This window comes from Martes martes, assembly GCF_963455335.1.
Source record: "Martes martes genome assembly, chromosome: 8".
NCBI lineage: Eukaryota > Metazoa > Chordata > Mammalia > Carnivora > Mustelidae > Martes > Martes martes.
Window position 1 is genome coordinate 83,181,832 of NC_137895.1, and position 26,805 is coordinate 83,208,636.

Here is a 26,805-nt window from a genome sequence, read left to right on the forward strand (position 1 = left end):
AGGAAACTAATAGGGATACTGGCTACTTATTTTGTGCAGGGATGTGATGATGGGCCTCCCCAACTAGATTTTATGTGCTTGAAGGCTCTATGTTATGTTCGACTTTCCCTCCCAGCTCCCAGGAGGAAGCCGGGCTCACAGGGGAAGCTCAGTATACTCCTGCTATAGATTCTGAGAGTGAGGGTGATGTTTGGTAGGGATTTGGGGTGGGGGTGAAGCTTATGGCCATGAAAGGAAGGGGAAGTGTTAGCGCCTTTGAAGTGTTTGAGGTTACAAGGTGACGGTCAGAGCGCAGGGGTTCTCAAATGTCAGCGTGGAGAATCCTCTGAGATGTGCGCAACGTCTGGGGGGAGGGCACCTGGTTGAAAGGGACAGGGTGGAGGGAATCCTATTCACTCTGTACTTGCATGTTTCTCAATTTTTACATCTTAATTTTTAACGAGAAATTTAAATTTGAAAAGAGAATTGTGTTCAGAGAGAAAAATTTTGAAGTCCTCGCCGCTCCTGACTTGTGTAAATGTAGACTTCCGGGCCCCGCCCAGCCCCGAATGTCCCGACAGGGTAAGTCTGAGGATGAGCCCGGGAACGTGACTTTTTTTTTTTTTTTTTTTTTTCCAGGCTCCCTCAGTCAACCGGGCGGCCCCAGCACCTCACTTGGCGAAGCTCGGGCCGCGCGCGGCGCGGGTTCCGGGCGCGGGCGGCCTCCGGCCGGGGAGGGCGCTGTGCCCGCGGCGCGGGGGGCGGGCCGGGGGCGGAGCGCGGGGCGGCCAACGGCTCCCGGCTCCCGGCTCCCGGCTCGCCGCCCCGGCTCCGGCCCTGCACCTGTGACTGTCGCGGCGCTCGCCCTCCCCGCCCCGCGCCCGCAGCCCCATGGCCCCGTCCCGCCTGCAGCTCGGCCTCCGCGCCGCCTACTCCGGCCTCAGCTCCGCGGCCGGCTTCTCCATCTTCCTCGTCTGGACCGTAGTGTACAGACAGCCGGGGACGGCGGCCATGGGGGGGCTCGCAGGTACCCCGGGGCGCGCGGGGGTTGGCATGGGTGGGTAGGGCGCGGGGTCCCGGCTACGGGCGCGCGGCAGCGGGAGGCGCTGTCGGCTGCTCCGGGAGGCTCCTCGCGGGCGGCGCTTCCCCGGGGACCGGGGCGGGGGAGGCTGTTTATCCCAGAGCGTCCGTGGGAAGCGCAGGCCCCGCGCGGGCCCGGGCGCCTGCAGGAGCGGATGCCCGCCCGCCCCCCGCCGCCACTGCCGTTGGCACCCGCCTGCCGCGCCGCCGGCCCAGCCGCCCGGTGACAGCGTCCTCCCTGCGCGCCCGCCGGCCTGCCACCCTCCACTCGCGCCCTTTCCCTGGGGGCTGGGTGAGGCAGAGGAGGAGTAAGCCGAGAGGGCCGGGGGGTCCTGGGGAAGCCCATCTCCCCCCGCCAGCGCGGACCCCACCTCCAGCAGAGCCCTCAGCCGAGCCCGGGGAGGGGAGACCGCGCGAGGGAATCGGGCAGAAAGTGGACATTTTCTTCCCACCATGGTGTCTCTTTGCCACCCCTCCGCTTGGCTCCTTGGCCAAGGTCTGCTGAAGCCCGTGCTGGTGCCTTTTCTGGGCTTTAAAGAGCAGAGGGGAGGCGAGTGCTAGAGGGAGAGCGTCAGGTTGCTGCTGGAGACAGGATCCTCACCAACGCTGTCTTCACTGTGCACCTGCCGACACCCAGTGAACCTCTCTGGGTTGCAGAATCCGTGTGAAGACAAAACACATTATTCCTACTCACCAACATTTTTTCCGAATACTTTCTGTGTGTCAGTCACCGTGTTAAGCAGTGTTTCCATCATCTTGTTTCATCTTTACGTTAGTCCTATGCAGTGGGCATTATTATTGTACCCATTTCACAGACAGGGCTTGAACTGAGGCTAAGAGTAAATAAATAGCTTGCCCAGGGCTACACAGCTACATGAAACAGTGTGTGGGGGGACGAACTTTGGGAAAAAAATACGTGTAAGGATATTACTTTTACGTATGGTGATCTCATTCCATTCCTAAAATCCTCTGCCCCAGAAAGCCGTAGGTGTACTCACTGAAAGAAACTAGACTTAGTCGTTGCCACCAAGCCCACTGAGGGCTGTCCCTGGATAGAGAAGGAACAGGAGGTGGGGTTTCTGCCTTAATAGAGGGGCATACGGAGCTGCAGCCTGAGCAATGCCCCACAGAGTCCTTGGGGGGCACCCTGGCTGGTCTGCTCTCAGGCCTGCCTAGATGTCCCCCCGCCCCCCACCTGTGGGTTCCTGGCCTCCCTGGAGGCAGCCAGCCCAGCATTGCTCAGTTCTCTACAGACTCCTGGCTCCCCTCTCCCCCTGTCCAGCTGCTGTGTTCCTCAATGTTCTCTCCTTGCAGTTTTGTGTGTTTGTTCCTGGGAAGGAGGTGTCTTCCAGCCAGGGCCTGTGGCCACAGTGACACCTGAGATGGAGGGGCTGATGGGGTCGGAGGAGGGAGGGCTGTCCCTGGGATCCGAGCTGGTGTTATTAGAATCTGGTCCAGAGGAGCTGAGCCCGGTGGAGCTGAGTGGAGCCGAGGCCTCGTGGGCCTCAGTTTCCTCATCTGTAAGAAGTGGGAGGAGATACCACTGAAAGAGGTGATCTCGGGGACCCCCTCCAGGGACAGTTTAGAACGCTCTGCAGCGATCATCCCACAGCTGCCTCTCAGGAGGCTGTGGAAGAGGCCCCGTAACTTGGGCTCCAGGGAGTGTGGGCTTTCCCTCTGACCTGAACCCTGCCCTCTCTCCCTCCCCGAAGGCTTCCCTCAGCCTCTGAGGCAGGCCAGCTGTGCAGCTGCCTGCAGGGAGAGAAGCACCACGGGCAGCAGCAGCTGGAGCAGGGCCTGGCGCCTCCCAGGCAGTCTGGGCTTGTGGACGACAGGGAGGTGGCAAAGGATGAGCAATGCCACTTGGCAGTGGTGGGTCTTCGGGCCGGCGGAGGGCTGGCCAGGTCAGAGCCACCAGCCCTCCCCACCTGGAGTCAGTTCTGAGAAAGTCTGTAGCCAGTCAGCCTTCTTCCTCTTTTGGGGGGAAGCATCAGCAGATTTACTGACTTGTGAGCACCCCACTTCTGACTCGGCATTTTCTAGCCCAGAAACTGCTGAGTCACCAGAGGGCAGCCCCAGCAGGCTCCTTCTCCCCTGCATACCAGGCTGATGGGGGTGCTGGTTTCTAAGGGAGTGTCAGCCCTGGGGCCCCAGGGGCCATGGGCGGAGATGCACTGTCTCCCATCCTGGCGGGTGTCTGGCAAGAAGCGGCTTGGAGGAAAGGCAGTTGCAGAGAAAATGGTTTTGCCCTGGGAATCCTGGGGAAACACAGACTCTCGTTCCAGGTCTAGTAGACCAAGGAAAGGGGAAAAGAATTGAAAAAGTTGCCCCAGGAGTCTAAATGGCTTTGTGTTCTTCCCACATGACCTGGGAGTGAGAGGAGCCCTGGGGCTCGGGGCCTGGCTTTTCCCCAGGCTGGTGTAGAGGGCAGAGGTGCATGAACAGACTGGGGCCCTGGCCCCGGGGTCCCACCTGTCTGAGTTTCTCTGTGGGCCCCTCTGTCCTCCTCCCAGCTCCTCATTTCTATCCCAGCCTCTGGTGGTACTCTCACTGGCCAGCTCCGACCCTTCCTTGCCCTTGGTCTGCCAGCTGTGAGCCCCCAGTGGAGCAAGGGCTGTGCTCATTGAAGTGGTGCGGTGGGGTGGGGGGCGAGGGTGAGCGTGCAGCTGGATGGGCCTGGGGAACTGACCATCCTGCCCAGAGTGTCCTCAGGAAGAGAGTAAAGCTGAGAAACAATTGCTTCCTGCCTGAGGTGTGGGAGGGGATCAGTCGGGGATCCTGCGCCCTCACTGACCACCTTGGGGGAGCTCCCTGGTCCAAGAACAGCGGTGGGAGCCCAAGTATGTAAGAATGGACCTGCTTCCAGAAGTGGCTTGTGTTTATCTGGAGGGAAGGCCTATGCGTAGGGGAAGTGAGAGGTGGTTAAGGTTGGGCCTGCTTATTAACAAAGAACTAGTACACGGGACACCCAAAATGGCCATCTTCCTTTTCCGAGCCCTTTTTGGCATGTGGGTGTATGGCGGCAGGGGAGTGGGGGTGGTGTCTAGGGACACTCCTGCAGCCGGCCAGTGGACCAACACATGGCATTTCCACAGGCCCCCATTTCAGCATTTCCTAACCCAGAAATTGCTGAGTCACAGAGGAATTACTCTGCCCTCCCTATTTTTTTCCTAAGCTGGCTCTAGGATCTTCAGGTGGTGGAGGATCTCCGAGCTCATCCTGTCTAGCCCCTCCATGCCACTCTAGGCCCTCCATGGAGTACTGAGCAGACAGAGGGCAGGTGGCACTGTCCCAGACAGATGCCTATCTGACTGTCCTGGGATGCACTCAGGAACAACATGCCTTCTTCCTGGGGCCCTTTAAGGACTCACACACCATCCCCAGATGAACACTTAGGATGCACGTGAGAGGTGTGGGAAATGCTTCTGGGCACCTGCTCTAGATCGTGTAAGGTGTAAGCGGAAAAGCTGGGAGATCATATTTCTGCCCACCTCCGGCCTGCTCCCGCTTCCTGTCTGGGCGGGGATGGAAACACACTTGTCCCAGTTCACCCTGATCTCAGGAGTGGCGGGACCCATGTTGCAGGCCCCAGACCCCCCCAGAAGGAGGGGCAGAGCTGGGAGAGCGTGGGTCAAACAGGGGGGGACAGGAGGTGGGGGGCGGGCGGCTGGCAGGGCTGAGCCCTCACTAGGGTGGGAGTGGCTGAGTTTCTAGGCTGACAGGACCTTTGGGCTCACCCATTTTCTAGACGGGGAAACACCAAGGCTCTGAGAGGTCACGAGCAGCACAGCAGTGCCAGGCCCCAGACTTCCTGGCTCACAGTCCCGTGGCTTTGTGTCCCACGCCAGGCTGCCCGAATTGTGACAGCTGCTGAGCTGATAACCAGAGCCTAGTTCTGTGACCATGCCCTCCGCCCCCGCCAGCCTCTTTTCCCTCCTAACTTCAAAAAGAGAGAGAGAGAGAAGTATCTTGGGCATATAAAAAAGGCTAAATGATTTCATGAACTCCCTTATACTTAGCACTCAGTCTAAGAAATAAAATATTACAGACCCAGTCAAAGCACGCTCCCGCCCCCATCTCCCATCCACTTCCCGTCCTTCTCGCCCTTGCTCAAGAGAACCACTTTCCCCAACCAGATGCCCGCCCTTCTGACACCCAGATGCTCCTCTGCCTGTAGGGTGTGTGGCTGGCTGCCTGCTGGAAACGTCTCCCGGTGGCTCTGCCTCTTTCCTCATTCCTTCCTCACAGGGACCTGTGGCCCTGCTGTGGGCCCTTGCCAGTGCGACTGATAGTTGTCCCACTCCTGGGGCTGCGCCGGCAGGCACGGCCTGGCACTGAGGGTACTCATTGTATCTGCTGGGCAGCAGCTGGCATCTGGGGAAGTGCCCGGCCAGGCCCAGAGGGCAGGCCCTGGAGAGGCTGGGGGCATCTGGCCTGCCCTCTCAGCAAGCCAGAGGGAGTGACATGGTCAAGAGCAAGAAGGCCACTTGGGCGCTGGGTGGCCTTGGGGGTCTCACTCTGGGCCTCTTCACTCTGTAGGAGCCATCCACAGAGTTCTGAAAGGGCCCCATAGGCCTCAAGCGCAGCCACAGACCTTGGAGGGGTGGGAGGGCCCTCAGTAGGTGGTAGCAGGTTCTGGAAAGCAAGCCCAACTGCAGTGATTCCCAAACCTTCTGATGTCCAGACCTCTTCACATGCTTGAAAAGTAGTGACACCCCAAAGAAATCTTGTTTGTGGGTTATATCTCTTGATGCATACCATACCAGAAATTAGGACACATTTGCAAGCGTTTATTTTATTAATCTAAACATTTCAGTTGTTGTTTATTGTCATCAAATATCCAGTGTCCTAATTTTTCTGCTTGTTTCATAACGTTTTTTTAAAAAAATTTTTTTAAATTTTTTAAATTTAAATTCCATTACTTAACATATAATGTATTATTTATTTCAGGGTTAGAGGTCTGTGAGTCATCAGTCTTCTATAATACCCGGTGCTCATTACAAGCATTTTAAAGTAATATAAAAAATAACATTGTGTTAGCATAAATAACATATTTGTGTAAAAAATAGTCATGTTTTTTTAAAACAAAAAATGAGGGGAAAGAATGGTATGGTTTCCTATCTTTGCAAATCACTTTAACATCTGGCTTAACAGAAGATGGTAGATTCTCTTATCTACTTTTGCATTCAAGTTGGTGATGCCAGAGGCCTTGTAGCCTCCAGAACATTCCACTCTGGGGTCAGAAAGCAACGAAAGTGGAAGGCCAACATTACCTTAGTATTACTATGCAAACAGCACTGGCCTCTGGGGCCACAGGGTCCATGGAGGTCCCTGGGGTCCCCAGGCTGGAGGCCGGGTGAGGAGGCAGGGGAAGGGCGGCTCCCTCGGCTGACGGGTCTGTCCCCGCAGGTGTGCTGGCGCTGTGGGTGCTGGTGACACACGTGATGTACATGCAGGATTACTGGAGGACCTGGCTCAAGGGACTGCGTGGCTTCTTCTTCGTGGGCGTCCTCTTCTCGGCAGTGTCCGTTGCCACCTTCTGCACCTTCCTTGTGCTGGCTGTCACCCGACACCAGAGTGAGGGCGGTCAGGGAGGGAAGGGCGTGGGAGGGCCCATGGGGGACTTAGGAGGATTCTGGTCCTGGTTCCAAGGCTTACGTCCAGGGAGCTTGGGCAGCCCACTTAACCTGCCCGTGCCTGGGTTTTCTCAGTGAGGGAAAGCAGTACCTAGACGACCCCCCCCCCCAACGGGTTGGAAGGAGTCACTGAAATGCGTGGGAGGTGTTGAGCTGGGTGGGCTCTGCAGGTCGGCAGCGGGCAGTTTTTATTAGCTCTAGGGGTTGGTCCTTCTGCCCAGCTCTGGGATGGGAGCGCCCCCTGGTGGCTGCGGCCAGCAAGTAAGCAAAGGCCCTTCCTGCCCCTAAGGAGTCTAAAGCTTCCAGCAGGGTGCAAGTGGCCCAGGGTCAATGTAGAAGGGCAGAGTAGGTGATACAGAGCCAGGATTGGCCAGCTCTGACCTTCCCTCAGCCCCACGGCCTCCTACCTGCAAACCCCAAATGCCCTAGAAGTGCTTATCACATTCCACCTCTCCTGGCGGGGAGGGGTGGCCCTGGGCTTGTGGCATGGTGGCTGGGGTCCAGGGCAAAGCCCTCTCAAGTCATCACCGTGGGGTTCCTCTCCCCTGCAGGCCTCACGGACCCCAACAGCTACTACCTCTCCTGTGTCTGGAGCTTCATTTCTTTCAAGTGGGCCTTCCTGCTCAGCCTTTATGCCCACCGCTACCGGGCTGACTTCGCCGACATCAGCATCCTCAGCGATTTCTGACCCACGGGGTGAGGCTTCTATACCCTGGGGGTCCTCAGGACCTGGACTCAGCCTCTGAGACACTGGGCAGGCCTGCCGCACCCCCTGGACACCCTGGATCTGCGGCAGAAGAAACACTGCAAGAGAACTGCGGTCTCCTAGGAAGCTGTCCTGTCCCCTTTGCGGGACACCTGGGTGCGGTGGAAAGGGTTCCTTCCTGCCATGTTGCTCCTCATCGGCCTGGCTGGAGGGCAGCTTTAGACCTTTTCAGATGGATCTATTTTCTTAGCAGTCAGTGAGGAATCTTTGTAAGCGGGGCCAGAGCAGTGAGTCGAGGGGTAGGGCAGTGAGCCTTGACCTCTGCCTGGGGGCACTCTCCCTCAGGCCGGGCTGAGAACCTGGGAATCAGGTCAAGTAAGGGGTCTCTACGGGAGACCTCCCAACCCCAACCCCAGCCCCCCATCCTGTTGTCCTTTGAGAGTCAGGTAGCTTAACCCCTCAGTCCCAGGGATGGCAACACTTAGGTCTCTTTTCCCAAGGTCTGGGGACCTGAGTGGAGAGTTGAATGTCCCTCTCCTGGCCCAGGGCTGGTGTCCCATGAGTGTGCTGGAGCCAGTCATCTCCTTCACCACACCACACACCCCGAAGCAGGACTCCCTGAACAAGGCCAGACTAGGTGTCTGGGAAAGGTGCCCTGCTCCCAGAAGGGCTCCAGGGAAGGGGGCAGCATGGCGCAGGCTGGAGGGAGCCCCTCAGATCTGTGCCCATGCACCCACAGCCCTGTATTTCCATCACTTCTCACATGCATCACCCCTGGTCACGAGATAGTCCTCTACTCCCCCACTCACTGCCCTTTGCGTAGAGCTCTCGTCTTTGAAAATCTCCCTTCTGAAGGACAAAATCTGCTTTTCTGCCTATACACGGGCACAAGGGCTCACTAACTCAGGAGGGAACTATTGTTACATACACCTTTTTACGTTAGATTGCCGTTTTGCACGGTCTGCCCTTTCCCCCCCTGATATGTCCTGCCCTTCAGCTCTTTTGCCTTATCTGTGTCACTGTCACTTTAGCAGAAATACAGCGGCCATTTGTACCCAACAGCCTCTGGTAGTTTCTTGTGGTGGAGGATTCTTTTGGGGAGTTGGGGGGTAGGGGTGGGTGCTGTGGGAGTGGCCAGAGGGAAGGGTGGTGGTGGCCAGTCTCAAGGTGTCTCAGGAGACCATCTCCTTAGCTCACCTTGTGCCCTGGAAGGCAGAGGGGGCATCACTGACTCGGGCTGGAGGCCCTCTCCCTCTGTCCGCTCTTGGCATAGGAGAGCCCAGAAGCCTGACTCTCAGGCCGTGCCGGTCAGAGCAAGGGTGCTCAGAGGCACAGCCTCAGCACAGCACCACTGGTGACATTTAGTGTGTCAGATGGGAAGGGGACGAACCTACTTCCCTTCATGTTCTCCCCAGCTGAGGGCTTGGGGCCAGGTCTGAGGTGATGAGGCTGCTACTCCTACTGGCTCGGAACTAGAAAGACCGGCGCTGGCAGCCTGGCACTTTCCTCTCTGGTGAATGGATGAGCTTGTCCCAGCCTGCTGCCTCGCGCATTGTCTCTCCTGGGCTCACTACCTGTTAAGGAGTCATGGTGCATTCAAGCGGGAAGGAACCATAAACAGTGTCTATTTCTGGAGCCTTTAACTGATAAACAGAGGCCCCAGGAGGTGACGTGACTTACCTGAGCTTCCAGCTGGGACTTGAACCCAGGGAGGTCTGATTCACTGCTCTCTGGGGAGGCCTTCTGGGGCTGCGTCTCTATACCCCCGCCCTCCCAGTGGGCCTTCTATCTCTGGACACAGCCCAAAGCTGCTGCCTTTACGACCCCGAAGAGGGGCAAGCAGGGGCCAGCCGGGTTGTGTTCAGAATGGATTCCTGCAAGGGCGCTGCCCACAGGAGGGCAAGGAGCTGGAGGGGGGCTGGCCCACAGCCCAGGCTGGTCCCTTCCCCACATCAAATGGGACACATGCTGTGCTGTATGGCTGAACGCCCGCCGTTTGCCCCCACGTAGCCCTACGCCCACAGTACACTCCTCATCCCCAGAGGCCCCCCCAGAGGCCCCTCCACAGGCACCGTTAAAGCAAATAAAACATTTATTGTTCAGATTTTTTTTTCCATTTTTTTTTCTTTTTTTTTTCTCTTTTTTACAAAAACATGCATACATACACAGGGTATGGTGGTCCTGGGGAAGACACACACACACACACACACACACGTACTCTCTAACTCACAAACATACATACTCTTACTCTCCCTTCTCTCTCTCTTTCTCACACACACAAACACTTTCCTTCTTGGCCCCAGGCCTGGACCCCAGAAGCCTTGAAGACTTTGTCAGGGCAGCCTCCCCTCCCCCATGTCTTGTGTCCACTCTCCCACCCCCTTTCCCCTCAGCCAAGCTAGTCCTATGTAGGGCAGGAGTCAGAGCTGAGTGAGGGAGACCCCAGAAAGAGAGAAGGCTCATGGAGGGGGGGCAGTGACCCAGAGGCCCCTGGCGGCCATGCTGTGCCGCTGAGGGGAGATGAAGAGTTTGGCACCGTTGGCTCAGGAAGCATGGAACTCCCAGAGCACCTGTCTGCTCCACCAGGGCACTGAGATGGTTGACATAGGGTGGCCTCTGGCGGGGGCAGGGACCAGATGGGAGGCCTGCCGATGACTCTTCTCTCGGAAGGAGCTTTGTCTCCCTGCCCATTGATGGGGTGGGGTTGGGGGAGGGCGGGGAGAGGAAGCTTCCAGAGTCATCTGAGGAAGCAGGCAAGAAGGACGCCCCCACACTCAGGGACAGCGGATCCCGTGGCTCCTTCTACCCGTCCCCCTTTCCCCACTCCAGCCCAGCCCTCAGAGCTTAGGAAGGACCACCCTGGCTGAGGCCAAGTTCACATTTCTGTGTGGAGCCTGGGGCTGTGTGCAAAGCCCAGGGTCTACAGAGCCAAGAATAGTGGTTATCGGTGGGCCCGACTGAGCTAGTCCTCCTCTGTGCAGTCCTGAGGAATGGGGGCCCAGCCCGGGGCCTGGACCCCAAAGGGGTAGACTCTGTTTTTGAAAGAGTGCTACTGAGGCCTGGCTGGCTGCCCAGCCTGCCTCCTCTCCGGGTCCTCTTTGGTCCCTATCCTAGACCCAGGGCCCTTCTCAGGCTCCTTGGGGTGACCGCAAGGGGCTGTTCTCTGGCCCCGACTATCTGCCTGAAGGCTGTCTGAGGACCCTGGGAATGGGTACGGTTGCCAGAGGCTAGACAAGAACCAGGTCCGAAGGGCAGGGTGGGCGGCAGGTCCATTCTTCTGGAGCCTCAGAGATTCATTGGTTCTTCCTCCTCCACCAGCTGTTCTGGGGGCCTGTGGGGAGAGACAAGGGTGGGGCTGCCAGAGGGCCTCAGCCCAGCTTGCTGGGAGTAAGAAGGCTGGGGTGGCTGTGCTGGGTGCTGGGGTCCTCGAGCCAGGAGGGTTCGAGGGGTGGGGAGGCTGCAGGCCAGGGGCCGGGCATTACCGCTCTTCAGCCAGGATGCCCACGGACAGGGATGCCAGCGCGGTCACTGCCTCCACCTCTTCTGCGTCGGCCCCTGGCACCCTGGGTGCCCAGGAGTCCGGACAGGAAGCCAGGCGCTGCATGCAGCCCCAGTATTTACCTGTGGCAAGAAGCAGAGTCAGAAAAGGTTGGGGAGGGTGCCTGGGTGGCTCAGTGGGTTAAAGCCTCTGCCTTCAGCTCAGGTCATGATCCCAGGGTCCTGGGATCGAGCCCCACATCGGGCTCTCTGTTCCGCAGGGAGCCTGCTTCCCCCCCTCTCTCTCTGCCTGCCTCTCTGCCTACTTGTGATCTCTGTCTGTCAAATAAATAAATAAAATCTTTAAAAAAAAAACAAAAAGAAAAGGTTGGGGAAACAGGCCCGTCCCCCCAGCCACGCCATGCGTCCTAAACTGATATAAGGCTGGACCTCTCAGGCCAAGGGCCCGACAGCAGACAGGAGCAGGTGCCTCCTCAGTCAGGGATCAGTGCTCTCACCTGCCTCTACCCTCAGTTCCCTCACGGGTGGTGTTCCCCCCCACCCCCCCACCTGCCAGGGAGAGTGGAGTGGATTCGCTGTGGCCACCAGGGGGCCCTAGCAGGTGCCCCAGCCATTCCCCCACCCCTGACCCGTTCCCATAGCGTGGGACTCTGAAGAGCACCAGTAGGGCCCATTCTTCCCTAGATAGGGTCTGTACCTCCATGCAGCACAGAGGATGGGGCATGGGACGGGGGAAGGTCACAACACAGAGAGCTGACCACCACCATGGCTGCTCTGGCTGGCCGTTAGCAGGTCACCTACCACCTGGGCTTCCACTGCCCCCACTAAGCCACGGACATGAGCATCCTGCCTGCTGTTGTAAGAGATTATGTCCACGGCACACGCCCAGCCCAGAGGCTGGCCCAGCGTGAAGACTCTGTACGAAGTACCAGCACCATCTTTACTGTTCTACACACGTCCTCTACTGGCCCTGGATGTGGGCAAACCTACTTTATTCATTTTTGTATCCCTAGCATTGAACCCCAGTCTTCCCATAAAATGTTCCACAGATGCTAAGTTACAAGTGAAAATTTAAGCTGTCTCCCAAACGTTCTTCTTTTTTTTTTAAAGTAGGCTCCACATCGGGTGTGGAGTCCAATGTAGCACTTGAACTCATGACCCTGAGAATCAAAAACCTCAGCCAAAATCAAGAGTTGGATGCTTGCTTAAGCCTCTGAGCCACCCAGGCAGCCCCAAATATGGGGTTATTCTAAGACCAGCCCCCAAAGCAGGCAGAGCTCCCAAGATTGCTGTGGACAGGACTGAGGGTCAAGGAAGTACCAGCGCTTTTGGCAAAAGGCCTATTGCTACTGGTCTGGCCCTGACCTAGGACTGTGGCTGGGGATGGAAGGCCTGTCCAGCCTTGAGGAGGCAGGCAGTCCCCACTGGATCCATGGAGGGCTCCAAGAGCACCCATTCACGGGGAGGGAGGCAGTCCCACCGTTATTATTGGGGTCATTTATAGGAAGCCCACTCCAGCACAGCAAGAGAGCCCCTTGCCTGGCAGGCACTGGGAGTCATGGGGCATGGGTTACTGAGGGCAGGAGACCCCTGAGGTTCTGGGATCAGCGGGTACCCTTTCTCCGTACTCACTGTGCACCCGGATCACGGCTTCCAAAGAGCGGATGGCGTTGAGGTTGGGTTTCTGTTTCCAGCCCTCTTCTGAGAGAGGATCCACCTTTAAGAGAAAATAGCATGTCAGCTGTTAGGGACCCACAGGCCCAGGAATCTTCCACCCCAATGGCCCTGGCTTTCCAGGTACAAACATGCCTGTGTTCCCGGCTCTGCCTAAGGCTGGAAACGCTAGTCTTAGACCTGACCTGGGGAAGGGGTACCCACTCTGTCCCCCTCATTCTAGGCCTGCCACCCCAGCACTATCTGCAAGCCCTCTGGGGGGCACCGCATCTGCCTGCATGCCAGGACCATCCTCAGGGAGCTGGACTTCCTGCCCTATGGATACACAGATGGGCGGGCAGCTCACCTTGTTGCCCAGAAGAGCAGCCACACAGGCCTCAGACGCGTCACAGATGGCTGTGAGGTCATGGCCACCTTCCAAGGCCAGCACCAACGCACCTCCCGCCAAGCTCATCAGCTGCTGTGTCATGTACCCAAAACCTAGACGGTTCGTTGGGGAGGAAGAGGAGAGGCAGGCCTGGAGGAGAGGTGGACCCTCTCTGAGATTTCTCTGCTGGCGTCCTTCTTTATAAATGATGCTCAGATGCACACATCTCTCCTTCTTCCAGGCCTTTCACAGGGTCCCCCATGTCAGACCTATTCATATGCCTCAGTCGAGGCTTGCGGGGCCTAAGGTACTTGCATGAGGCCCACAGCCAGGAAGTGGACTGGAACCTGGGGCTTGTACTCCAGCCTGTCTTTTCCACTAAGTCACACCATCTTCTCCTGTCCCCCAAGCCCTGGGGCCCAGCAGGCTGAGTGGGCTCCTCCCCGTCCTCTTCCAGGAGAAGCTGGCAACTCAGCCGGGGATGGCACAACTGCGGTGTGCATTGTGGGGGGGCAGTCCCAAGGCCAAGCTTCTTGGCTACCAGATGTCACCCCCAGATTGTAGCGTAGGTCTCCTGTGGTGACAGCCCCAGTCATGAGAAAGGGCTCTGGGCAGGGCTAGGCGAGGAGGGCCCAGGGAACATCAGGCCCAGCTGCCACACCCATCCTCACTCATGGTCCTGAGCTGGCCACTGCCACCTTCCCCAGGACTGGGGCAGTGCCTCTCCTCCCAGCCTAGCCCTCATTCCCTACCTCTCCCCCTGAGCTGGGCCCTCCTTACATTTAGCAGAAACACGGTAGCCACCCAGTGGGGCTGGGTGACCCTCGGCGGCATCAAACCCAGCTGACACCAGGACCAGGTCCGGAGAGAACTCTCGGGCGATGGGCATCACGACCATCCTGTGTGGGGGCCAGATGCAGGGGCTCAGCACTCTGTGCGGGGCTGCCGGGGACGGGCCCCTGCCTACCAGCTTTACTGTGAGTACCCTGCTCTTGGGACTCTAAGTCATCCAATCTCCCAGCAGGATAAATGGATCCCTCTAGCCTCTCTGACCTGGCTGGCCACCCATATCCCCAGCACAGTCTAGGGACTTAGCCACCCAGAGCTCTTAACTGGGAAGGGGCAGGAAGGAGTTAGGGATGGGGTCCCAAAGGAGAAGAAAGAAGAGTGTGTGTATGTGCATGGGTGATTGTGCGTGTGTGTGTGTGTGTGTGTGTGTGTGTGTGTGTCTGTGGGGTGTGGTGGGGCAGGGCCACAGTGGGGGCAGGTCACTAAGCCTTGGGGACTGAAACTACTGGGATGCAGCTGCCACTCACTTCGGACTGAGTTGACCACACCTCACCTCTCACCACCTGAGAGCTGACTCTGCTGAGGTCCTGGGCCACCCAGATTCATTCTCTTATCCTCTACCCCTGCCGGCCCCCCGCAGCTGCCTCCCTCCATCCCTCACCCAACTCTGGGGTCCATTTTGATGTGTTTCAAAGCCCTGGGCTCAGGGCACACAGACACTAGGAAGCCCAGTCCAGGGCTTCTCCAGAATTAGCTCTCATGGAGACTATTTCCAGAGAAGTATTTGAGACCTACTTCCAGGGTTCTCTTTTCCCAAATGGAGTATAGGCTCCCCAGAGGGAAACATAAGGGCCCCTAAACAGAGCCCAAAGCCCTTTCTAGAATGCACTTTCTTAAGCAACTCCCCCAATACGAACATCATCTGCTTTCTTTCTCCACAATTTAAATTTCTTATCTCTCATGCAAAGCCCACCTCCTCCCAGCAGCCTTCCTTGACTGAATGTGGCAGCTATGCTCACTTCACCCTGCCTATCTTCCGGCACTCAGTTCAACACTGGCTCTGGGTAACACGTGACTTGATAAAGTACCCCTGACTTTTTCATTCTGTGTCTCCTGTCTTTTCATGGGGACTGGAGGCTCCTAGAGGCCACTGTAACAGTGCCTTTCTTTTTATTTGTCTCAGTCTGAAAGGCCCACCCTGGGACTGGCTTATAATGTCCAGTAACTGGATGAGGACAGGCTGCCAAACCAACCCATCACCTCCAGCCTGGTACTGTTGGGAAAAGAGGCACGAAAGAGTGGCCTTGCTGAGTGAACCTCCTCTGGGCCCCCAGAGCACTCACCTGAAGGCGGCCAGGTACTCAGGATCCCCCATGGGGGGTTCCAGGCCTCCAGCCCAGGCCACGTTGACGTTGAAGCCCTCACCGCTACCAGCTCCCACCTGGAAAACAGAAGGCAAGAGAGACCAGAGGAGAGCAGGGTCCCAGGAGAGGAATCCCAGGACGCCAGCACTTCGAGACTGGCTCACCTGGCCTTTTCACTTCCAGATAGAGGAACGGAGCATCAGAGAAGCTAACCAACCTGCCCAGGATCCCACAGCTAGTTGGGACGCGGGCAGAGCCAACGGGGCTGGAAGGGAGCGTGCAGTTACCTCATCCACGGCCCCGCTTCCTGGGAAGAAGTTGCCGTCATCATGGCGATGCAAGGAGATGTAGAGCACACTGGGGTCCTGGTAGAAGGTCTGCTGGGTGCCGTTGCCATGGTGAACATCCTGGGCAAGGGGATGGACAATGGATTAGCGAAGGCCCGAAGGGGCTGGCACAGCTCACGGAGGTTTCAAGTGTCCCTCGTCTGAGGGTCAGGACCCTAGACTGGGAGTAAGGAGGCTGGGGTTTCCAGAGCTACACTGTTGAGTTGTCCCAAGTAGTCCTCTGGCCCTCTCTGTGCTTCTCCGTGTGCGCACATCTGGGCACACAGCCCTGGACCAGGGAGACTATACCGTGAGACCCTGAAGGGGAGGAGGCATGCCAAGGGCCAACTGGCCAGCGGGCACAAGACATGTACGGCAGAAGAGGGGCAAGTCCAGGCCTATGCATGTCAGGAACCTTCACTAACGCATCTTGCCCGCGGTCAAGGAGTGATAAGGTGATTGGAAACCAAGCTCGGTTATGGAGGGGCAGGTCCGTGAGGTCCAGGACCACCACTGCTAGGAAGAGCTGTGGTCTGACACTTGGTAAGTCATAGGACCGTGTGTGGGCACAAGGGTAGAAAGTTCCTCCGCAGTCAACGGCTATAGAGGCATGTCGTATTCGCAGATGCTCAGGCAGAGTGTCCAGCTTAGTAAGGTGCATGGACTCCAGAGCTAACTGGCCTGGGTTCAAGTCCCAGTCTCAGGATTTATTAGACATGTGACTGTGTGCAAGTTACTTAACATCTCTGGGCTCACCTTCCTCATCTGAAACCAGCTAACAGTCAGGCTCAGACCCATCACAGGTCAAATTGCAGGGTCTAGATGTGATTAGGGGCACGTTTTGGTGACCTGCTATCCCTGTGACGGTAGGGGCAATGCAGTGACACCTGCAGAAAGAAGCCACTGGAGGCCAAAGAGCACTCAAGTGGCTCTTCCCACCGTGGGAGTTCATGATGGCTAAGGGCCTTCCCACACGCGGTTGCCTCCAGGCCTCCCGGCAGCCCCCCGTTGTGGCTCTTATCTTTGCCCACATTTTATATACAGAAGGACGTGGAGGCCCAGGAGGCTCATGCAGAACTCGGACAGGAAGACAGATCCTCTGATGCCAGGCTTGGGGCTCTTTCTACAGGGCTCTCGGATCTGAAGGGGCCAGGAACCAGAAACTGGGACCTACCCAGTCCATGATGAGGATCTTGCTGGCCTTGCCCTGTTGTTGAAGCTGCCGGCAGGCGATGGCCACAGAGTTGAAGAAGCAGAAGCCCCTGGGAGGGAGAGAGAGAGGCTCTGCCCGGGCATTCTTCCCCTGTGTCTTCACCTCTCCCGTTTCCTCTGGCCGCCCCAGTCTGGCCCGGCCCCAGAAGGCTCAGGGGACAGAGGGGGGAATGCCCCCACCCCCGATCTCACCCCCTCCCTGACCTCCCCCCCAGCCTTACATGGCTGTGGAATGGTCAGCATGGTGTCCTGGAGGCCGAACCACTGCAAAACCATTCTGGAAACAGAAAGAATGCTTGTCAGCCAAACGGCCGGCACTCAGACTCAGATCCACATCTCCAGGAAGCTGCCCCAAGCCCAGGCTCATGCCTTGAGAAGGGGCCGTAGGACAACTGTCAGCAGATCTGACCGCAGCCAGGAGGGATCTGAGGTGCCCTGAGGCCTGGCGGGTGCTTTTAGGGTGACGGTGAACACCCCCCACCCTAGTGTGTCCTGACTCTCATCACTTTATAACAAGAGCCACTGTTTGCCGGGCAGAAACTCCACGCCCGGCACTGTGCCCCAGCACTCCATAAACGCGGGACTTCATCCTAACAGCTCCCTGAGGTAAGTGTCGCCTAATCCTCACAACATCCCCATGAGAGAAACAGGGTTCTCTCCAGTTCACGGCTGAGGAGAATCTGAAGCTTGGGCAAGTTAAGTAGCTTGTGGGAAGTTGCCCACTTGTCAAAGGGTGAAGCCAGAAGGTACAGCCCAGCACTGGGCTCTTTACTGCACACCACTCTGAGGAGGAGCCGGGACACCGGACACATGCTCCCCTTGGGCTGTGAGCTCTTCATCAGCAGGGGGTTCGGGCCTCAGCACAAGCCCCTGTCAGGTGCCCGGCCCAGAGCGAACAAGCACAGGCACCAACCCGGTCTATAAAACCCCGGATGGCAAAGAACCGATCTGCTGACGGAAGAGGTCCAGAGATGCTCTGCAACTGGCCGGAGGTCACACAGCGGGTCTGTGTGTGAAACGATCCTGAATAATTACGACTCTGGGTCTCTTGGAGACCAGCAGCTTGACCCCCAGCAAATAGCATGAGCGTAAGGTTCGAATCTCAGCTTTATCGCCAGAACTCTCAATTTCCCTTCCAAAACCCTGAGGCACTATCCAAGAGGAGTGAGAGGCCTGCGGTTCTGGGTTTGACCTTCCCTACTGCCCCATCCCGCTACCCTCTCTGTGGCTGACCCACTATCCACTCACAGCTCCTACCTTTAGCTCACGGGAAGCTACTTTGAAGGCGAGGTCAGTGACGCTGCCGGCGGCCCAGCGGGCTGCGTTGGAAGAATGCAGCTCGTTCCAGATGGTATCGGTATCTACCTGTGGGGGCCAGAGTCAGGGCCCGCATCATCCAAGGCCCCCACAGGAACCAGGGCCCACTTGGGCGGTGCCCACCCCACGGCCAGGACCCCAGGGGCAGGGAACTGGGCAGACAGCGCTGCCTCCCCAGGGCCCCACCACCCAAAGGCAAGGCCTCCTGCGTCCCCCAATCCCAGCATGACTTCTCCTTCCCAGCTTCAGTCCATATCACCAGCCCGTATCTGGCCAGCACTCTGCCAGCAGCATCGCGCCTGCCTCCCCAGTCAGAGGAGGGGGCATGGCGTTACCTGGGCGGGACTTGGGGTTTGGACCGGGAGGGGGTTTTAAGCCCCAGCTGACTCTGCTCAGGCCCTGCGGGACGGTCGGAGCTCGAGGGGCCGTCTGCACCACTGTCTTCCACTCAGGGCCCCTAGCCCAGGCTGGGAGGCCCCCCAAACCCAGTCCCTGGGCCTCAAGGCTAGGGAGGGGCCGGGGGGCATGATGGGGAGATGGGGAGGGCGAGGCGGCCCAAGAGAGGCGAGGAAGGCAGAGAGAGTCGCAAGAGGCTGGAGAAAGAGAGAGAGAGACAGACAGAGAGGGAGAGGAGGGAGGAGAAAACAGAAGCAACAACAGTTGGAAAAATCAGAAAGTGGCAAGAAATGGGAAGTTGTGAACAGGGCGCTGACTGGCTCCCCAATAGCCCCCCAGCTGCAGCTCCCACTTCCCTCCAGAACTAGGCCTCCATCCCCTGCCTCCATACTCCGGGCTGGGACGCTACCAGAGGAGGCAAGAAGCCCGCTAAGCAGGGTGAACTGGGAGGAGGGGAAGCTGGGCTGTGGGAGAAAATTGCCTGGGTCACCAAGGACCCTGGAGGCACCCCCACAGCCCCAGGCCAAGCAGCCCGACTCCTCCCAGAGGCCGGTGTGGAAGGGTGAATCCCGACCACCAGCAGGGCCTTACGAAGGGGGACAATCCCCTGCTTTTTGAGCCTCACTCCACCAAACACCGTCTAAGTGCAAGGCAAAGGGCTCCCCGCTCAGGAGACACTGATGGGTAGAGGACACACCTGGCCACAAGGAGCTTCTAGCCGGCAGAGGAGCATTATGGGAGAGCCCCCGGCCCAACAGGTCTGGCAGGACCCCAAGAACAAGCAGGTAGGGGCTGGGCCTGGGAGAACAGAAGGGAGGAGCTCCGAGAGCCCGTGGCAATGGGCACTCAAGCCCCCCGGGCACACTTACCCCTACCCCACCACAGGGCAGCATCACAAACATCCGCTGTGCCAGGAGCCCTGTGGGGAGACGCCCAGTGTGTGTGAGCCCAGAAGCCTCTCAGCTCTGGCCTGAGGGGGGCTGGGGCTGGGGAGTTGGGGAAGGGGAACAGTGGGCGGCAGGGGAACTCCCAGGATGCCCAAGGGGCAGGCTGCGTGGGGCTGGGACAAGAGAACACAGCAGCTGGCTGGGTCAGGGGAGGCGTGGGGATCCTGGGAGCCATTGGGGCCCCTACCTGCCAGCTTCCCGTTGTCCAGTTTGAGGCGGCTGAGCGGGTTGGTGCCATAGAGGAGCACGTGCCGCTCCGAGTGCACGGACTGCAGCTCCTCCAGGGAGGCCTTCCGGCCCCGGAGACACTGAGGACGGGCCCACAGAGCTCCTGAGCCCGGGCTCCCCCCAACCCTGCCCCTGCGCGCTTCCTCCCTGCCATGACCACCACCTGCTCAGGCCCCTCATCTCCCGTCCCCAGCGGTCCCACGCACCCCCACGCTGCCTCCTCACCTCGCACTGGCTCCGGAGCCCCCGCTCCTGCAGCCGGGACCAGATGCTCTGGATCCGGCCCGCGTGCTCTGGGTGCCTGCTGTTGTCCCCACAGGAGCACTGGTGCTTCAGCATGACCGAATCGTAGACCAGCCCTGCCGAGAGCAGCACTCAGGGTCCAGAGCCCAGGGATCCCCTCTTCCCCCCAGGGCCGCACACACCACACCTACATGGAGCCAGACCTGACATCCCATCGCCCCCAGACTCACATAGCCCCACATCCCCCATCCAGCCCCTCAGCCTTTCACACGCACGCACACACGCACGCACACACACACACAGGTGTGCCCCAGCCAACACCTCCGCCACAGAGCCCCTGACTTCCTGCCACGCTGACCCTCCGCACACGGCTTCCTGTGGCCACCAAGACCTCGAGAGCTCTGAGCCTGACCAAAGGGGGCCTAATGTTGGGGTCTCACACTGGACATTCACAACCCAGCCAGGCTGCCACAGGGGTGTGAGAGGAGAAAGAATTCCTCAGAAGGCCCCAAGCCAAGAGCTGGGAAGCTCACAGTGACGCGGAGCCATGTGACAAGACAGATGCAGTTTTGGGGAAGTGACTGTTTCGGGTTGACCAGCAGGCCGCCTAGAGTGCCCTGCACACGGTTGACGGGTCACTTTCAGCATGCCTCGGGACACTGGGATCTTCAAAATGCTCACCCCACTTGACCCAGGGAGCCCACTCCTTAAGAGCAGCCCTTGGGAAACAACGCCAGGGATGGGCAAAGATTCACGGACAAGAAATTCTCATGGGGAAAAATGAGTGGACACCTCTCTGCCCCACCAATAAAAAATCGTCACACACACACAAAAATACTGTGATGAAATACTATAAAAATCTCATTTTTAAAGGTTAATTGTATCATGACATATTCATAATATGTTAACAGAATAAAGCAAGGCTCAACACGCAATGAGTGTGTGTGGTATCTATACACAGCTTTCTAGAACAAAGGTGGCGCTGAACTACACACAGCACTTAGGAGAGGTGGCTTTGGGGTGGTGGGAGACCGGTCTGCTATTTTTATTGTATTCTTATATTTTTTGGTGTTTTTCAAAATTTCTAAAATACTTTTGAGCTCTTTCTTTACCAACAGAACAACCATAATAAATATCATTTTTGAAAGGCTGGGGGAGGTCTGGGTTGTCAGGAGACCCAGATCCTTAACCTGGCTTGACCCTCAGCTTGCTCTTTGACCACAAGCTTGTCACCTTAGTTCCGAGCCCAGGTGTCCTCATCTGCACAGTGAGGACCACCACCCACTCCACCTCCTTCATGGGACACCGTGAGGCTGTGACAAGGCCAAGCAAGTGCTCTGTGGCCTCGAACAATGTCCCAAGTGACAGCAAGACCAGACATGGACTTATGCCTGAGCCCCTGTGGGCCCCCTGCCCCTTCTCCTTTCCCACCCTGATCTTGGCCTTACCTGTGGTGAAGGGCAGGCTTCTGGCAGGAGTCTCTGAGCTGGGCAGGACACGGGCCTGACTGGCGGGTTCTGGAGTTGGCAGTGAGGCAGGTGCGGCTGGGGATGACTGAGCCCTGGACAGGGGCCGGTGACTGCCCTGGGCCAGGGGAAGCAGTACAGAGTCCCCAGTTCCTCCCCGGGGGAGCCGTCCAGCCAGTCGCTGCTGCTCCCAGAGGAGCACCTGAGGGACACAGGGGGCCTCAGTCTCCAGGTCTCAGGATTCTGTTCCATCTTCTGCCGCCCAAGGCCTTGGAAACCTCTGGGCAGTTCCCTTTTGAGAGAGATTCTTAGGCCTGCCTCCTGCCAGGGCTCTGGCCTTTGATCTCTGAACCCTCGGCCCCCCGCACCACCCCCAGAATTCTGCAGCCCAGAATGACCACCCTGTGCCACCAGACTTTCTCCGACCCTTGGGACTCCAAAGCCAGAAAGTAAGGGACCTCAGGCTGACTGCCCAAGGACAAAAGGATGTGCGTGACCCACTGCACGTGTGTGGACTATTGCCATGCACGGTGGGTGAGCTGTGTCCCCACCACTTCCCATTCATGAAGTCCTAAGCCCCGCCCCAGTACCTCAGAATGTGACCTTATTTGGAGTCAGGTAATTACAGAGATAATCAAGTTAAAATGAGGTCATTAGGGTGAGCCTTAATCCAGTATGACTTTTGTCCTTATAAAAAGGGAAAAGTTGGACCCAGGCAGGCAGAGGGGGAAGATGGTGTGAGGACACAGGGAGAAGACAGCCATCTACTGCTGAGGTCAGAGGCGGGAGCAGCCCCTCCTTCATGGCCTTCGGAAAGACAAACCCCAGTGTCTGCCCTTTGGCCTCCAGAACAGTGAGACGACGTACTTCTGTCATTGTAGGGGCTGGGTCTGTGGTCCTTGTTCCAGCAGCCCCAGCAAACTCAGCCCCCATGACTTGCCTCCCACTGAGAGTGCTGCCCACACCTGGCTCTGCCCTGTTTCCGGTCCCAGTCCCCGTCCTGGACAACGGGTCACAGGGGAGAGGGGCTGGGGCAGGGACATGCACGGCTTGGTGAGAGGCCAGCCTCAGCACCGGACAAGGGACATGGCTTCCCCCAAGACTCGCAGGCTGCCGGAGTGTGCCTGTGTGTGTGTGTGTACGTGTGTGTACACGTACACACACGTGTGCATGGCAGGGGCATGTCTGCACCTTGGTACAGATCTGGTAGGGCAACCTGGATCCCAGACTTACCTCCTGCACTGAGGAGTTAGCTCCCTCCCTTCCATCTATGCTAGGCCCCAGGGTCTCCCGACTACACCTTTCCAGGGACATGGGCACTGCCATACCTGCTGGTGCTGCTGGAGAGGAACAGGGCCTCTGGCTTCATGCTGCCCGTGACTTGACTCCCTTTGTTCCAGGCCATCATCCCCCACTGGCCCCACTCCCCCACCATCTGTCTCTAGGTCCTCGGCGGAGGGTATCTGCCGCAGTCGGGGCTTCTCACTGGGCTTGGCTGGCCTCTGGGGAAGGGAGATGCCCACTGAGAAGCCATGCTGGGACACAAGCTGTGCGGTGGGCCATGGTGGGTTGGGCTGTTGGGACTTCAATGGCCACACGGCTCTGGGCCCTTGGGAGCCATATCCTCTCTCTGGCCCTCCAGGTCCCAGCCCCTCCTGAGCCTCCCTTCTTTCAGCCCCCAGAGGCCCAGTGAAGCAACCCCTCATCACCTCCCCTAGCCAGTTCCCCTCACCTTGATCAGCTGGACGTGAGGTTTGAGCCGTTCCAGGCGGGGCTGCAGGGGGCCCAGCGGTGGGGGGGCGGTGGCGCTTGGGGGCAGGGGCTCTGAGCGGGTCCGGCTTAGTGGCCGGTGGAGGCCTGACCCAGAGAGCCGCTCGGTGGTCAGTAAGGACTGGGCAAAGTGGAAGGGCAGGGGCCCAAGCCCGGGCACTGGAAAGAACGGGGTGTGGGTGGGGCATAAGGAAGGAACCAAAGGGAGGAATGGAAGGAAGCAAAAGCATGGGGTGGCAGGGGGGCACGGGCTCAATGGGGAGACACGCAGGATGAGGGGCTGCAGAGGGGGTAGGGGGGAAGGAAGGGACCCTTCCCAAGCCTGGCCCTTAGCAGGATGCAGGGACCAGCCCCTCCCCTGGAGAAGCCTTGGAACTCACCAGTCAGCAGAGGGGCATGAGAAACTGAGGGATCCAAGAGGAGGATGGGCTGTAGTCGAGAGGGCAAGGGGCCTCCAGCCTCAGGCTCCAGGCCATGGGGCAGGAATAGGGGAGCATGGGGGCTCCCCAGGACCGGCCCCCGAGGGCCCAGAGTCGGATGGGTCCTACGGTCAGCATCAGCCTGGGGGGAGGCAGGGAGAAGTCACAGGGGGGAAGATCCCCCACAGAGAGAGCAGTGAAGGTGCTGGGGTGAGGTGGTAGGAGGAGGGAGCGAAAGAAGCTGGGGGCTTGCAGTGGGGGGGAGGGCGCCTCAGCCACTCACCCTGGCAGGGGCAGGTAGCCCCAGCGTGATTGCGGGCAGCAAGGACACTGTCGGCAAGGCGAACGGGGCCAGAGAGGTCTCCTGCAGCCGCAGCCGCTGGCCCAAGAGCGCCTGCCATGGGGAGCAGGGCAGGGGTCACCGGTCCCAGACCTCTACCCCGGGCCTGCCTTCCCCAGAACCCCGAGGAGGCTCAGGTCCAGGCTGCCCAGACCCTGCGGCCCCAGCTCGGTCAGGGCTACTTGCTGAGAAGAAGGCTGAGCCTCAGAACTGCCCCCGAGAGCCCGGCCTGGCAAGGGCTTACCTCGGAGCCCAGGACTGGGTTGGGGCCGTGCTCGCTATCATTGGGGGAACTGCAGCCCGACGCTGGCGTGCTGCTGCTACTCGGGGAAGAGTCTAGGGGCAGCGGAGAGGGAAGCACAGTCAGAGGCCCGGTGTGGCCAGGACAATGGGGCCAGTCCCCCTTCCCCAGCGGGGTGGCCTCTGCTTCTTGCTTTCTTCCCAGAAGGGCAGGAAGAAGGAAAGCCACCACTCATCTCCGGTGCCTTTGCCCACTTTTTTAAGGTGCCCTTCTTTGAGGGCACCTTAGCCAACAGAGCAGGGGCTGGCTTTCGGCCTCAATCAGCCCCCCTGGTGAGTGTGTTGGACACAGCCTGTATAACCACGCACAGTCGCCCTGTCTGGGCGGGCCCCAACCCAGAGGGACCACACGGGCCACCCCGCCCGCCCTGCTGGCCCTCACCGCCAAGGGTCTCGGTGGGCCGCCGCCGCAGGCTGGGCGGGGCGCTCTCCTTTCTGAGCAGGGGGTTCTTCCTCCGCTCCAGGGACTTCTTGGGCTTGTAGCGTAGCTTCAGGTTGGGCTCAGAGACTGTGGGAGCACCGGTGTTACTTGGCCCCACACCACCCTCCTCCCTCCCAGTCACCTCTGGGTGAAGGCAAAAGAGGGCGGCATCAGGGAGAAAAGCAGGGTGAGCAGACCTGCTGCAGCCCCACGGGCTCTCCCGCTCCTCCAGGCTCCTGACCCTGCCCTGGAGGGTCCTCACCTGCCTGTCCCACTCACCTGTCTTTCGGAGAGGGAAGTGTTCTGGGGGGTCATTGGGCAGGCTGGGAACAGGAGGCAGAAAGCTGCTGAGCATAGAGCGAGCAGCTCCTTCCGTCTCCAAGGGCTCGAGAGTTCTGTGGAGGGAAAGCCAAGGTGGCTTCAGAGGGGCAGGGATGCCCAGAGGCCTGGCAGCAGAAGGCTCTGCAAAGGGCTCTTCCTGAGCCTGGGCCCCCAGGCCCTGCCAGAAGAGACAGTCGCTGACAGGGCCAGGCAGCGTGTGGCCGTCAAGAATAGGGGCATCTCCAGGTGGCAGCACCGGGCCAGCCTCCCTGCCAGCTGCTGGGCCAGGCAGGCCTCCATCTAAGCTTAGGAGCCAGGGTCCCAGGACTTGGGTGCGGGCCAGTCACAATGGGGACTCTGTCTCCTGTGGGAGGAAACTGCTCTAGGAATCAGGATATTTTTGTGCTTCGGGGAAGTCCTAAAGAGAAAAGGGACTTGTGTGGGAAGAAGAAAGCCAGCGTGGTATGTCTGTGCTGGCGGGGGGGGGGCGGGGGGGGCAGATAGGAAGGGGTTCAGGTGGGGTCGGGAGTGATAACTAAAGGAGAAAAGGGGGTAGGTGGGAGGAGAGAGGTTGGGGCAGCATTGTAATTAGAGGTGAGGGGGAGCGAGTACGAGGGCTCATGGGGTAGACACTTTGGGAGGAGGCACGACAGGGACACAAGGGAGCCGTTGGGAGAGTGTTACCTGTAGGGAATGCTGGGACTGTTGGAATGGACTGTCCTCTCTAGGGCTGCCTGCTGCTTCTTTAGAATCACTTCTGCCAGCTTCTGCTTGACCACACTGCTGGCCACGGCACCTGGGGCAGGAGAGTCAGGAGTGGGTTGGGGGCAGGTGGATGGTGGCGTCCCTGGCCCACTCCCTGTCCCTACCGAGAGCCAAGCCTGGTGCCCCGCCCCTTCCGCAAAGCCTCCAGACCCCCCACCCACATTCACAGACGGCTCACAGCAAGCAGAGGAAGGCCCCAGGCCGGAGTAACTCCCGCCCCAGCCCTCACACACCATCCCGCCTTCTGCAGCGGGCCCTGGACCCCGGCCCGGGGAGGCCTCCATCCTTACTTCGCTTGCTCTTGTCCTTATTGAGAAGCTGCCGCAGCTCCTGCTCCTGGGGCCCCACCTGCAGCTGGGGCACCGGCGTGTCCATGGGGAGCTGTGGGCAGGGCCGGCCGCCCAGGAGGGGGCAAGGAGTTGAAGACTGAGCCGAGGGTCTGGGGAGGCGGAAGGGAGGGTGGGAGGCTGGGGGCTGAGCTCAAGGCCGCCACAGGGGCGGGGAGCTCGGACCTTACCCTCATGGACTCCGCCGAGCGAGGCTGCAGGCCGGTGAAGAACAGGTGATGGTGCAGGCGCTGGGGGTGCTGCAGGGCGAGCAGTGCGGGCTCCGGCGGGGGCTCCACCGCGGGCCGCTGGCCCACCCGCAGGTCCATGGGCTGGGGCTGAAGGCCGGGCGTGTCCGCGAGGGGCCTGGGGCGGCCTGCGGGCACATGGAGGGGGCACACTCAGGGCCCGCTCAGCCTCCTGCAGGCTCCCTGGGCCACAGCGGGACACTGTGTAGGGGCCTTTCCTCTGTCACTGTGGTCCCACGGGTTAGGTACCTCCAGCTCCATTTCACGGCCGGGGCGGGGTGGAGGGGGCGGGCAGTGGGCAGGCGTGGAACCAGGTGGGGTTAGACCATGGAGGCTGTTCGGGAAAGGACCCTCCTGACTCCGAGCACCGTGTTTTTCCACTAACTGGTGTTGCCGCCCCAGGGCAGGGGCTGGGAGCTGGGAAAATTGAGTGACAAGCCCTGCGGGGGAACATACTGGGCCCTGCCATCTCCTTCCCTTCTTCCCACCGGAATAAAAATTTGGTCAGGCTGCCCCCTAATGACCTACAAAGACAGCGATCCGCCAGTCCCCTTTGTTCAGCCTCCAGCCCCAGGCGGCCTCGTGGGCTCTCCCAGGTGCCACCCCCCACCCCATGCTCTATCCTAGGCCAGAGGCTAAAGCGGCCGCACCTTGAACGTACAGCAAC

General features: G+C 59.2%; 2 protein-coding genes across 4 annotated transcripts; one reads left to right on the top strand and one right to left on the bottom strand.

The window, feature by feature from the left end:
• Positions 1 to 749: 749 nt before the first annotated feature.
• On the top strand, positions 750 to 8,459 carry SLC48A1 (solute carrier family 48 member 1). Of its 2 annotated transcripts, none has more exons than XM_080810799.1 (3): positions 750 to 1,006; positions 6,469 to 6,636; positions 7,247 to 8,458. In XM_080810799.1, exons 1-3 carry the CDS (start codon positions 871 to 873, stop codon positions 7,381 to 7,383), a joined length of 441 nt encoding a protein of 146 aa, XP_080666925.1. In that variant the 5' UTR covers positions 750 to 870; the 3' UTR covers positions 7,384 to 8,458. The 2 variants fall into 2 exon arrangements, with proteins under 2 accessions (XP_080666925.1, XP_080666926.1); XM_080810800.1 differs by having other exon boundaries at positions 754 to 1,006; positions 6,469 to 6,583; positions 7,247 to 8,459.
• Positions 8,460 to 9,474: 1,015 nt separating this feature from the next.
• HDAC7 (histone deacetylase 7) lies at positions 9,475 to 26,255 on the bottom strand. Of its 2 annotated transcripts, XM_080810798.1 has the most exons (24): positions 26,082 to 26,255; positions 25,855 to 25,945; positions 25,484 to 25,595; positions 24,758 to 24,873; positions 24,440 to 24,565; positions 24,002 to 24,093; positions 23,701 to 23,811; positions 23,379 to 23,559; positions 22,961 to 23,157; positions 22,557 to 22,730; positions 21,211 to 21,430; positions 19,745 to 19,878; positions 19,479 to 19,599; positions 19,214 to 19,263; positions 17,889 to 17,996; positions 16,853 to 16,908; positions 16,594 to 16,681; positions 15,381 to 15,500; positions 15,073 to 15,170; positions 13,721 to 13,839; positions 12,920 to 13,053; positions 12,532 to 12,616; positions 10,884 to 11,022; positions 9,475 to 10,732 (listed from the first exon to the last, which is right to left on the bottom strand). In XM_080810798.1, the coding sequence occupies exons 1-24, from the start codon at positions 26,217 to 26,219 to the stop codon at positions 10,687 to 10,689; spliced, it is 2,856 nt and encodes a 951-aa protein (XP_080666924.1). In that variant the 5' UTR covers positions 26,220 to 26,255; the 3' UTR covers positions 9,475 to 10,686. The 2 variants fall into 2 exon arrangements, with proteins under 2 accessions (XP_080666924.1, XP_080666923.1); XM_080810797.1 differs by lacking the exon at positions 23,701 to 23,811.
• Between the last annotated feature and the right edge of the window lie 550 nt (positions 26,256 to 26,805).